The 13,521-nt window shown below is 49.5% G+C and overlaps 1 protein-coding gene across 1 annotated transcript in view; it reads right to left on the reverse strand.

Moving 5' to 3' along the window:
* LOC105192351 (uncharacterized) overlaps window positions 1–13,521 on the reverse strand; it is a 277,535-nt gene that overhangs the window by 14,875 nt on the left and 249,139 nt on the right. The window contains exon 13 of the mRNA XM_025307167.1: window positions 2,038–2,100. Within this exon, the coding sequence (XP_025162952.1) occupies window positions 2,038–2,100 (63 nt within the window). The remainder of the gene's footprint in view (window positions 1–2,037; window positions 2,101–13,521) is intronic.

The following is a 13,521-nucleotide window of genomic DNA, read 5'->3' on the forward strand; positions in this document are numbered from 1 at the left end:
AAATATCCTGGGGTTTAAACGTGATCCACGATTTGATTTTGCAGAAAGATGATGGGTCGTGATCGAAAAATCTGCGATTCCCGGCGGAAAACCTGAAGCTTATCCAGTAAATTATCCTCGTCTTCGTTTTACACTCGGATTTAATTTTCTTAAGTTTTTTACTCCGTTGAATACAACAATTGATATAAAAATGGGACTCCCCGTTTGATACCATGAAAGTAAGCCATAACGACTGAAGAAAAGCAAAGTCCAATAACATTTTCATCTCGATTCGAGACAGAGAATTGATGTTTGATTTCGCAGATAGACGATCAGCGCTGTGATTGAAAAACCTGCGATTCCCGGCGGAAAATCTAAAGTTTGCCCAATAAATTTTCTCGTCTTCGTTTTACACTTGGATTTAATTTTCTTCAGTTTTTTACTCTATTGAATACAACGATTGATATAAAAATGGGACTCCCCGTTTGATACCACGAAAGTAAGCCATAACGACTGAAGAAAAGCAAAGTCCAATAGCATTTTCATCTCGATTCGAGACAGAGAATTGATGTTTGATTTCGCAGAAAGACGATCAGCGCTGTGATTGAAAAACCTGCGATTCCCGGCGGAAAATCTAAAGTTTGCCCAATAAATTTTCTCGTCTTCGTTTTACACTTGGATTTAATTTTCTTCAGTTTTTTACTCTGTTAAATACAACGATTGGTGTAACAATTCGGGATTCCCCGTTTGATACCATGAAAGTAAGCCATAACGACTGAAAAAAAAGCGAAATCCAGTAGCATTTTCATCTCGATTCGAGACAGAAAGTCCATATTTGGGGTATAGAAAAGGACTCCCGACTGCTATCGTGAGAGGACGAGAGTGATTTTACCGCAAATTTCAACATTTTCCTCGGACCCTGCGCTGTGCCTGGAAAAATATCGCGAAATTTCCACACGAGACATTCTCAACGTGCGATCTATCAGCGGCCTATCAGTTCGACATCGCAGCATCTCCCGACCAATAATCGGGAGGCTCGCTTTCTATTTTCCGACTCGCTACCGCACAAGCCTTGGCTTTCTATTTTCCTTCTTGAGTGGCCAAAATCGCGCTCGTGACCGAGTCGTTTTAGCTGGAAATCGAGAGAGCTCATATCTTCTCGGATTTCCTCTCTTAATCCACACTCGAGCGGGCAAACAAATGCAGCGGCAGGCCTCGCAAGAGTCGAACGCCAAGAGTTGTTTGCGCGAATGCGCGCTCTTATGCAGGTCTTCGATCCGATCGCCCTGGTTTATTCGTGCATCTCGCAGCCTTCGGTGAATCGCTCGCGATCGACCGACTTATGTATATCGCAAAGAGAGAACTCAGCGCACCGTCGCCCTCTCGATGCGCCGTGGCGCCGGGGTTAATTTATGCGAGGACGTCGCTAATAAAACGCGGAGTAACCGATCCGTTCTTGGCGCGTCGTCAGTTGCTCCCCTCCTCCGCGGAGAGGGAGCGGGAGAGAGGAGGGAGGGAAGAGAGAGAGAAACTTGTGCACTGGGTGTTATCCGAATGATCGCGGTGTCAAGTTCGCGTCTCTCTCTCTCTCTCTCTCTCTCTCTCTCTCTCTCTCTCTCTCTCTCTCTCTCTCTCTGTCTCTCTGTCTCTCCCTCCCCCCTCTCTCTCTCTCTTTCGGCACATTGTTCCTGCGAGCAGACGGACGAATTTCACTTCCAGAGGGGCACGCTGACACGCTGCGCTATTCTATTTTCGAGTCGGCGGGCTCCACCGACGCAGAGCGCAAGGCAGCGGCGAGGAAAAGGGCGGACAAGAAGAAAGGGTAGAGAAAGAAGCAGGCGAACAAGAAGTAGCCGAAATATTGCCGAGGACCCGCGACCGAAATAAACTTCGTGCCGAGGAAACTTATTTCCTGGCGACACCGCCGCGACTTCTTGCAACCCCGCGGAGCGTGCGCGTGAGAGAAAGAAAGAGAGAGAGAGAGAGAGAGAGAGAGAGAGAAAAAGAGAGAAAGAGAGAGAGAGAGAGAAAGAGAGCAAATACTTGTGCAAAACTCACCGGCGTAAGGGCCCGAGGGTGAACTGTTATCCTTGTTGCCTTTGCCTTCCTTGTTGCCGCTTCCTGCAACAGCAAGCAACGAAGCACGCAATGACGACCACCGTGTGAAATTGTACACGTACGAAAGAATGTGCATATAGATATCGAGAGAGAGAGAGAGAGAGAGGGGGGGAGGGAGAGATAGAGATAGATAGAGAGAGAGAGAGAGAGAGAGAGAGAGAGAAAGAGACAGAATGTACACAACGAGAGAGAAAGGAGACACTGGATATGTTAAAGATGTACTCTCGGTAAATACGCAAAATCGCCAAGCACAGCTACGTACATGATCGGAGGTGGAGTTTTACCAAGTCCCATTAGTTAAGTGTCTGAGACATCAGTCAAGTGGCTAGGAGGGTCTATGAATGACTACGTCAAAGTTCAACTAATTACGGGGCCGGGGAGGGGGGAGGTATACGGCGAAATGCATGAGAGTGTGCCAAGATGCATCCACGAGACACGGCAAAACGAGCAGAGCGAGGCGAGGGGGAGTCATGCAAAACAGTCGCATTCGCGTGGCAAACGGTGGCGGCCGAAAACCCTTCGCCGGTCGTTTGTTCCTTGCGATTGGGACGTGGCTTCCTCACGGATCGGCAATAGAGCGTCGTCATTGATGGGACGCGACGTCGTCGTGGGTAAAAGAGCGCCGCGCGGACGCGTAATAACGTAATAATGCGCATGTCGACGAGCGCAGATTCTGCGAGGGTCGGACAAATCGACCGACAGATAAGGAGTAATAACGCATTAGGCCAATTACGCGGAATAGAACGGTCACATTATCCGCGACGGGCTGTCGGCGTGGCGTCCCTGGCTTTCGCCGCGGCGAGGCTGATTTCGAGACGTGACGGATGCGCTGACCGAAGGAAGACAGCTGAGAGACAACAGCGGCTTTTTCGTGTCGTAGAATGCAGAGATTCCGGGCTAAATGTCAAGTGTTGCAGAATTTATATGTGCGTATATATATGCGTGATAATTTGTGATAGAGAAATATATAAGCAACCCTCCCCCCTGCGCGAGACGTAAATACATATTGACGTCGTATCACCGCGATAATTGTGTGTTTTTGCTATTTTTACATGTGGTTAACATTTACGTGCGTCCAGGTCTCAATATAATAATTTTATTGTATCAACTAACCGTGTAAGCTTTGCAATCGTATTGTGTGTGCGCGCGCGCGCGCGCGTTATATTACTATCGTATATTTCGGGGTAAATGTCGAGCAGGATGTTAGACGATACGTATAGCGTAAATTTTACTTAGTAAAATTTACCTACACTTTATTCATAAAAATCACCGGAAGATTGTGAAACGATGAGAAATTGTGAAGATATGAGAAACACCGCGATGAAATTTTCGGGAATTTTTAAATATAATTTATATTTACGTCTAAATCTCTTGGATATAATAATGTTGCGTTGACCGCATGATACATCGTATGTTTATGCAAACGATATATGAAATACATAAGCCAAATACATGAATTAGATAGAAACATCGAGTATACTGTGCACAGCACATATTATCAATTAAAATATTTACACGACACACAGCACGGATATAATAATAATAATAATAATAATAATAATAATAATAATAATATTATATATGCAACAGGAAGAGGGAGAAAATGTTTCTCCGCGGCATTAGCGGGCCAGATGACACAGGGGATCGATTATGAGGAAGCCAAAAGCCGTCAAACGACGCGATCAATAGACAGGGTTCTTTTCCACTAGCTGATAAATCGCAGGAGCCGTCGTGCAAAGTCGGTCAGTCGGAAATGAAATCCTGGGGCGGGGGGAGGGGGCAGGGGAGCTCACTTCCGTGTCGTCGTCGTCGTCGTCGTCTTATGTCGCTCGGCGATCGATCTTAGGCTTGTCTCTGGACTTCTTCGTCGTAATCTCTCTTGACTTTCAGCGTACATCGTGACTCACACAGTGAGTCCTCCTCGGAGATACGGCCCGCGTCTTCGGGAAACAGCCCGCGCACCGTTCGTCATGATTCGACGAGTCACCGACGTTGGCGACGATAGCATCGCGCGTTATCTCCCACAATTCATCGCGGTGCATTATTTCGAACGCGCTATCGGCAGTTTCGTAATTACGCTCGTGATAATTGCCAAGAGATGCTCCGCAGCGTCCACGCTTTCTCGTCGCCTCTCCCGCCGCTCTCCGGCGCGGAGAGCGCGCTTTCTCGTTCCATTGATTTTACGTGCAAACACGGCGTATTTCGCGAATGCAACGAGGACGCCACGTTCTCCCTTTTCGCGCGAGCTCTTCGGCTGACGTCGGACGGCCGAGGCTGAAGGTGGCGGCCCATGAGGCAGAGCAGATGAAGACGACGCGGGTTCTAGAAGCAGAGGGCGAGGGGCGCCGAGGTGTCGGAAGAGATAGGAGGAAAAAGAGCAACAGCCCATACCTGAGGGACACGAACTGGTCGTGAAACGGATTGCCGTTCGCGGAGAATGCCAGCCGGAGCCGTACGCGTCGATCCGTCCTTAACGAGTCCCAACCTGCACGAGAGCGTGACCTCTTCAGGTTTCGCGAGTCCGCGCGCCACCGACCTGTCGCCTGACATTTACCGAAGCACCGGCTGAGGAGCACGTGAGCGTTCGGGAAAAATTAGGGACGGTATCGCGTAAAACGCGAATTTCTATGCGAGCCGGTACGCAATCTCTTTCTTTTCCTCCCAGCGGGAGTCTGTAATTAAGTACCCGCGTAGAAAATGTCCTGGGGTCTGAATTTGGGGGATTTAATTTCCCGAAGCGTACGCATATTCAAGTTAGAAGTGTAGTGTTTCTCAAACACGCGCGACTCTCTCAGCAGAAACGTTAAGTTTTCACGAGAGAAAGAAGTTTTTTGTGAGAAAAAGCAATGCTCCTTTATGTAATATTAGTTTCGGGATCTTAACGTTTGGAGCCTCCTCAGCTGTGATTAACAAACTAATTAAAAAATTAAAAGTTGCCACAACGCCTCTCAATTTTATCTTATTCATTGGTTAATCATGGCGAGTCAAGAGAGTCAACAAACATCAGGACTGAAATAATTTTGTAAAATTGTGTAAAATGTTGTTTTCTCTTTCGTATAACTTTTTCCATAAAAGTATACCGATATTACTGAATAAAGAAAGGAAAAAGAAAGTTTCAGTCGTTTTGATTCTCTTATTTGGGCTGAGAATTTGAGAATTCTACGTCGGGAAAATCCTGGGAAACTTTTTTCCATGCGAGCAATTGATATTAATTCATCCGAATATACTCACTCATAGAAAATTCCTGGACATCTAATTAACATCTAGTCCGGTTTGCCGAAATGCGCAGATAGATATTCCGGTTAGAAATATAATATTCCACACACGCTAAATGGAAAAAATCAAAGCTACCCAATATTTACCTCGTTTCCATTTTACGATTTCAGAGAGTTTTATCTCTCTCCTGCATTTTTATTCCGCCGCAACGCCACAGGCGCGCGCTTCTGATTGCATAACATTACGCTACGTATCGCAAACCGTCGAAACACGCGGCACTCCGCGAATCAGCCAACCGCGAGCTGTCAAAATCGTTGACACCGTAAGATTGTATCGACGTCACCGAGTATAAACAAAACGCGCGGTCCCACGGTACTTCCACGTCGATTTCGACCGCGAATCCATGTGTCTGCGACAAGAATAGCAGCCCGATTGGTCAGATACCCAATTTTGGATCGTAATCCACGTATTCGGCAAAGCAGGGAGGCGTTTCTGTGCGCAGAAATGCGATTTACCGGCATTTGTGGGACATCAGGACCTTCTCACGTCTGAAGATTAGAAGCGAAACGTACATGAATCCGACATGACACTCAAGGCTGTGGCGGCCGCAAAGCTCAGTCTGGGTGTCAGCGATGGCACGCGTTACGTGACACGAGGACGCAAGCAGATAAGTCCGCAATTAGCTCGAATTCAATCAACCCCGCGTCACCGATAAGGGACGGACGTTTTTGCGACGCGCGCTCTTCGAATTGGCGACCTTTCCTTCCTCCCCTCTCCCCCCCCCCTAACGAAGTTACGCGCTCGTACGAGCCGTGACACAGAATCAGCCGAATTCGTTCCATCGATTTTTCCTCTGGCGAGCACCCAAAGAAGCGGCTGATTAGCGCTGCGCGCGACGCTGAATTTTAATTGGCGCTTGGTCAGCGGGTCCCTCGTCTCTCCCTCCCTCTCTCTCTCTCTCTCTCTCTCTCGCACGCGCAAGTCTCACTGCGTCTTGACGATACCGCATATGCAATGTTTATCCTTTTTCCTTTCAGGAAGTACTTGATATCACGAGGTGAAATTCCTTGCGTTCAGCCTCGCGCTCTTCCATCGAAAACGGGGCTGTCGACATCCCGGAATTTCGGCCGATTCGCCTGAGAGAAAAGAACGATAACCGAAGGATGGGGCGAGAGAATCCGGCAGCTCGGTGGCTCGTTTGGCGGAAATTTGTGCGGACTTGGGAACCCGGCCGCGTCGCGCTCTACCTGTTTTTCCTTCGCCGAAGTGCATTGTGCACGCGGCCAGACACACGATTGGCCGAGCGTGACGAGATAGCTCGCCAGCAACTTGTTGGAGGAGCGGCATCAGCTGCAATTTCGCAAGGCTACCGCGCCGAGGGTTGGAGATAGTGAGAGTGGTCGAGGACAATGACGCGCGTGTGCCTCCGACGTTGCTTGTCCGGGGGAGCGGTGGTGGAGATTGCGCTGGCGATAGTGGTAGTGGTGGTGGTGATGGTGATGGTGGTGGCGGAGGTGGTGGTGGTGGTGGTGGTGGTGGTGGTGGTGGTAGTGGTTGTTCACCCTCTGAATAAATCAATAAGTCCCCGGCCCAACGCCCGATGCACGCTCTTCGGCGGAGCGCACTCGGAATACAAATTTCGAGCGGCGAGCAGCGATGAAAAAATATCACGCCGCTCTATCTATATTTCTTCCTACCTTCTCTTTCCTTTTCTCTGTCTCTTTTTCTTTTAATAAGCCCCTGCGCGCGCGCGCGCGCGCGCGAGACGTGTCAGCTGTCGCGGCGGATTCCGCAAAATCGCAGCCGCGCCAGCTGCGCCCCTCGCGTCTCCATTTATCCGTCGCGTCGGTATTAATAGTCCTCTTGGATTTTCGTCTACTTGAGGTCAACCGCGAAACAGAGAGAGAGAGAGAGAGAGAGAGAGAGAGAGAGAGAGAGAGAGAGAGGCGGAGAAAGACAAACAATCGTGTATCTTCGGTGTCGCAGCTTCGACGTCTCCTTCATTCATCACCCCCTCCTTCGTCCTCGTCCTCGCGAACTTCATCGTAGGACGTTGCCTAAATAGTTAATCGCGATCCGCGACTTAAGGAACGAAGAGGAGCACACGCGATAATGCGCAAACGTCGCGTGAGAGTCTTCGTGGTGCGTAACAATTACCGTGTCCAATTTATTAATTCGCCCAAGAGAATGCGCGATCTCTCCGCTCTCACGTGAGGGGGGCGCGATGGGACGGAGGACGAATCGACGGTGTTCGCAGAAAGGATCGTTCGTTCGTACGAGTGAAGCTCGTCGAGGAACACACCGCAGGATGAAGACCTCGAGGACAAGCGGGGGTCCGTTTCCGCAACATGTTGGGCCCAGCTGGCGTTCAGAGAATTTCAATGACCGTTCTCGCGTCGTCGAGAGAGAGAGAGAGAGAGAGAGAGAGAGAGAGAGAGAGAGAGAGAGAGAGAGAGAGAGAGAGAGAGAGAGAGAGAGAGAGAGAGAGAGAGAGAGAGAGAGAGAGAGAGAGAGAGAGAGAGAGAGAGAGAGAGTAAGAAAGAGAGGCAGCGTTAATTTTCTCGCTCGTTCTCCCTGCCTCTCTTCCTCGCGCTCGGGGGAGCTTCTTCGCGTCTCGCTCGCGGGCGAATTTTACGTAAGCTTTTTAAGCGCGCGTAGCGTACATAAGCTCGGTCGTGCGGTCGCGCGCGATCGATTCCACGACTTACGCCTTACGAGTACTTTATGAATAAAACAGCAGCGCGCACAGTCGCAATATCCGGGCTCTCGCGGGGCAGCAGCGGGAGGGAAGTACACGCTTATCGTCGTGTACGCCGATTCGGGCACGCCGATAAAGATTGCAGCGAAGACACGCGGACACGATGCCGCGGGTGTTACTCGGGAGGGCGAACCGTCGGAGACGACACGATTCGTCGGATTTAATACTGATCCTCCTCCCCTGCTCACCCCTTCCCCCCTGCCGGCCCGCCGCACGCTGCTTCTCTCCTGTGTAATTATATTTTCAATTAAATCTGCCTGAACGCGGGGAGCAGCTCCGAGGAAGCGCTTCACATCTCGTTGTTGAATGTAAATTTTACGACGAAGACGGCGACATGGTTGCTTCTGCGAGCGAGATGTCGTTTGCGAATTTAACAGAGTGCTATTTCGCCGCAGAGGGGAGGAGAAGAGATCGATACGCGTCCGGAACAGTCGAGGAGCTAAAAGTCAAAAAGATTGGAAACTAATGAGAGTCTCTCTCAAGCGCCGATCTCAATGCGTGAGGTAAATGTTGTATACTAATTTACCGCGTAAAAATTAAAGAATCTCTCTTATTATTTATTATGTTTCTAAAAATTTCTAAATTAAAGAATTTCTCATTGTTTATCATATTATTTTTTTCTCATATGATTATCTATCGTATGCTTCTACCTGCCGAGGAGAGTTCGTCAAGGCGTCACGAAACATTCGGGAGAACTTTGCGCGCGAAGAAATTTCCTTCGGTGAACGATGCGCTTCCGAATTTTTAGAATCCTTCCGAGGACTTGGAACGTTCGCTTTCACCATTTATCTCTCGCAGCAAGACCAGCGCTTGGCTTTTGCCTGGCACTTGGCACTCTCAGTGTTCCGCTGAAATCCCTGGAGCTTTATATTTAAAAATCAAAAAAGTTCAAAAGCGCTCCTTTAGTCTCCGCTGTAACGAGACGCGGATATGTCGCCGAGGAAGGAAAACGGATACGGCGCTTTTAACGAGATCCTAACGAGGGGGGGATGGCATTCAGCGGATCCCGGAAACACAGAAAGGAAACTGCACGTGCGCATTTTCGCGCACGTTCTTGCGATAATTAAGCAACTGTGTTACGCGTACGGTGCGTAATGAGCATATATTAGTTAGCCGGCTAAATGGCTACCTATCCTACCTACCTACCTACCTACCTACCTACCAACCTAGCTGTCGCCTCTGCCTTGCCTACCTACGCGCTGCGCTGCGCTCGGCGAGCGACACGTCGCGGTGGAAAACTCGGTGGAAACCGCGTTTGCGCGACGTCGCCGAGACGAGGCGAGGCGACGCGACGCGAGCAGCTGTCGCGCGCGCTACCTACTACGACGCGTGGGATGCCCTTAAAATTTATTCTATTTATAGGTCGCGCACGCACACATCGCGGAGGACTCTTGGAAGAAGCTGAAGTAGCCTGCCTCGGGCGACGAGACGCCTGTAGCGCTGACGATTGAGAAACGCGACGCTCGATCGAGTTTCCGTCGCGGAACACTGGATCTCGATTCTCGATCTGAAAGGGAGAAAGAGGGGGGGGAGGAGGAAGGGGGTTAATTTTAATTAAGACGGATCGTCCAATCGGGGCGACAGTGTCCCCGATTTGTGACGATTGTAATCTGTATTCCTCGATAAATCAGCTAACTCATATTGATGTATCCTAAATAAATATTCTCGTTCTAGATTTTTTTTTTTTAAACCACCGTCATGCCACTAAGCGGCACCTCGGTAGTTTCTGAGAAAATATTACGAGTCGATTGAAAAACACGATTGAATTCCCGAGTTTTCCGACGAAATCAACTCGGCGCGGGCTAAAAATCCAACACACGCTTTATATACAGTCTGTAAAGTAAGAGCGTGTACGGCATGAATGGCAGTTAGCTTCAAATATCGTTCTAGTCTTTTTGTGAGCCGATAGATGAAATCTTTGTCGTGAATGTTTTGTCACAAAAGATTCAGTTGGCGTCGAACTCTAACCTGAGAAACACGTTAACCGCCATGAGTGTCGCATACGCATCGCGCTACGAGGCTGTGTTCCTTTGTTCCCACCCCAAAGAACCAAAAATGTCATATGCAGTGGTTGCTAAATACATGGGAAAGTCAAAATCGTTCGTCGCTAAGTGGGTTCAGCAATATAAAAAGATAAAAAATGTCGATGACTTGCCAGAACGTGGCTCGATAGGCAAAGTGACGCCGAATATAGAAAAAAAAATTGTGAATTTGTTTAAGCGGAACCCGACCTTAATGCTTAAAATTTATGAGAAGTGTTTGTTGCCGACTGCTGAACGATGCTTCATAAAAAAAAACGAGGACTGGATCTTACAGGAAGACAACGAGCCAAAACACCGGAGCAAGCTTTGCACCGAGTGGAAAGAGCAGTCTGGCATCGTCACACTTGATTGACCGTCGCAGTCGCCGGATGCAAATCCCATTGAAAATGTGTGGGCATATCTCAAGCACAAGCTTCGAGGAAAAAGAGTGTGCACTTTGAAGCAGCTGACACGACAAATTCGTCTCATTTGGAGGTCTTTACCGAACGAATACGCAGTAAACTTAGTGGAAAGTATGCCTCGGAGATGCCAGGCAATTATCAATGCCGGTGGTGACTGGACTCATTATTAATGGTATAGCATTTTTCTTCTCATTGAGTACAACAAATCCATGTACTGAAAAATCATTAAAAATAAATTTTTCTACACATTAACCCGTACACGCTCTTACTTTACAGACTGTATATATATATTTTTAATTATATATATTTTTAATTTGTTTTTAATTTTTAATTTTAATTTTTAAGTATATATATTTTTAATTTGTATTATATTTGAGTACATTTTAATATGTATTAAAATTCACTCGCGCGATTTATCGTTTATCTTCACGATGAGGTTAGCCCGCCGCTAATTGCGACATCCACCTTACGCGAAGCGCTGCATAAAGCGCGCGAGACACGAGAGGCCCTTCCGGCGCCAATTAGTCGGCGATTCGCCGTTCGATTTCGCGCGCTCGCTCTCGCATCGCCTCTTTTTCTCGTCACGAAGACCGTAGACGCAATATCGAAACGGCGTGCTGATACGCGCCGGAACATCAGGCTCAGCCAATATGTCAGATAAACGGCAGGACGATGGCGCGTTATTACAATTGCAAATACGCCATGATAATCTCGCGCGCGCGCGCGTCGGGCTTTCCAGCGTAAAAACGCGCTTTTCGCGGTAAAAGTTCCCGCCGGTTTCGCTCATTGTTAACCTGGTCTGTACCGCGTAATGAATGGCGCGATAAATAATGTAACAGTTCGCTCGCGCGATTCGCTGACCGCGATGTAACTCTTACCCGGCCGAAATTTCCCAAGCATGTAATTAGACGGCGCGGACAGCACTTTCCACGGTCGAAAGTGAAGCCGTCGAAGCCGCCGCGCGTAAAACTGTCGACGAATTGTTGTTCTCGCACCTGCGAGAGAAACTGCTGAATTAAGTTGAAATTCAATTGAACTAAATCTCCGAGAAAATCAAGTCACATTCGCGAGCGATCTGTTTCTCGTCAGGTGAGCGCTCGAATTACTCCCGAGAAGAGAGAGAGAGAGAGAGAGAGAGAGAGAGAGAGAGAGAGAGAGAGAGAGAGGGAGAGAGGGAGGGAGAAGAGAGAGAGGGAGAGAGGGAGGGAGAAGAGAGAGAGAGAGAGAGAGAGAGAGAGAGAGAGAGAGACGAAGGGGAGGAGGATGGGAGGATAGAGAAAAGACTCCGATATTATTACATAATACAACGGGGAGAGACAAATGCGTCTTGTCTTTCGGACGGGTTTTCTGAAATTTTTCTCCTCGCCGAGTATCACGAGAATTCTCACGCGACGCACGGCGCGCGCGCGCGGCTGCGGTCGAGCTGACGCCACTCGAGGTCCCCTTATCTTTCGCGGACGAAGCAGAAATGAAGTGTCCGGGTCTCTTCCGAAACCAGGTCTTGGGATGAATCGGGAGAGAGTTATGCGAGGGATCTTCCGCGGCGCGCAATTGCTAATCGTGTGGATACGCAAGTGGCGCGCGCGCGCGATTGTCGGGAGAAATCACTTGGAACGGCAGAAAGAGAAAACGTGCGATAACGAATTGCAACGAAGCTTGTCTTCGAAAGTCGAGGGGATGACTAAACATTGTTCCGCGAGTCTGCGACTTAATTGTTTTTCAGCGACAATTGCGTCGCCGCGTTCTGGGCAGAACTTCGTCTTCGCTGACGGATCGACGGGTATCTTTTTCTGCGCGAAGCATTCTATTATTATTTTCTTATTATTATTTCTACCTATTATTGGAATCTTCTATTTCCTGTAATTTGATCGTTGTTATTATCGGCAAGTACTGTCGCTCGAGGAAACCCGTCCCTGAGTCGGCGACGACGTTCATCGACCCCGCCAAGTCTCTCCTTTCTTCACGAGAGACTTCGCGAAGCGACAGCGGAGAGATCGCGTGTTGTTCTTCAGCCGACCAGCCGAGACTCTCGGTCGAGTTAGGTAATTGACGAAACGCGACTCCGCCGAGGCTGAGGCTGGAGCCGGAGGAAAATCGGTAACGCCAACGGTACGCCACTGCATCGGCCGCCTCGTACGTCGCGAGAGGCGACTCCGCGTCGGGAGAGCCACCTCTCCTTCAATGGCCTCCCGAACGTTATCCACCGTGCGACCGTGAAAACCGAGAGCTCATCATCGTTCGCATGACTAACGGCACGTGCAGCGATTGGCGTGCCTCACGCGAGGAGAAGCCACGCGAGGAGAAGCCACGCGCGCGCGCGCGGCCGCTTTGTCACGAAATTAATGAGGGACGGCCGGCGCTCGCCGCGATAAGGCGAGGAAGAGAGAAAAAACAGAAAGGAGAAGACCGAGGAAAGTCGCCCGAGTTGTCGATCTGAAAACCGTCCCGAGCTTCGCGAAACCTCGAGAGCTCGGAGCGCGATACGCGGCCGATTACGCGCGCGTTATACGACGTGACGACTCCGAGGTGAGGCGAAAACACTCTTTCGACACTGGCCGGCAATGATAGTCACGAATCGGCCGATCGCGATATCCGCGAATCGCTCTGCGTTCGTGCGTTCGCCGCTGACGAAGCTCCGACTTATAAAAAGCCGACGTAACACCGCGCCGATAAAAGCGTATCTCGCGAGGTGCCGCGCGCGCTGTTGTTTCGGTGGATCGCTCTCGTACCGAGGGGCGGCGCGGGGGGGGGGGGGTGGCAGAGATAGCCGGTTTATCGCGAATCGAAATGTTATCGAGGCGAGTTTAGGCCGCGCGAGAGCAAACGTGTCAAGAGCGCTTCGCTCAGGTAAACAAGCGTTTCGCTCTCGTGAGCAGTGCAAGCGTGCTCCGAGCACGCTCTCACAGTTTGGTCTTCGCTGAAATCGGATAACCGCTCTCTGCGCCGGTCAATCCTCTCGATGCTCCGCGCCGCGTGCGAATTGTTACATTGTTCTGTCGCAAATAAT

Source organism: Harpegnathos saltator, unplaced genomic scaffold (genome assembly GCF_003227715.2).
Source record: "Harpegnathos saltator strain DR-91 unplaced genomic scaffold, Hsal_v8.6 scaffold835, whole genome shotgun sequence".
NCBI classification, from domain to species: Eukaryota; Metazoa; Arthropoda; class Insecta; order Hymenoptera; family Formicidae; genus Harpegnathos; species Harpegnathos saltator.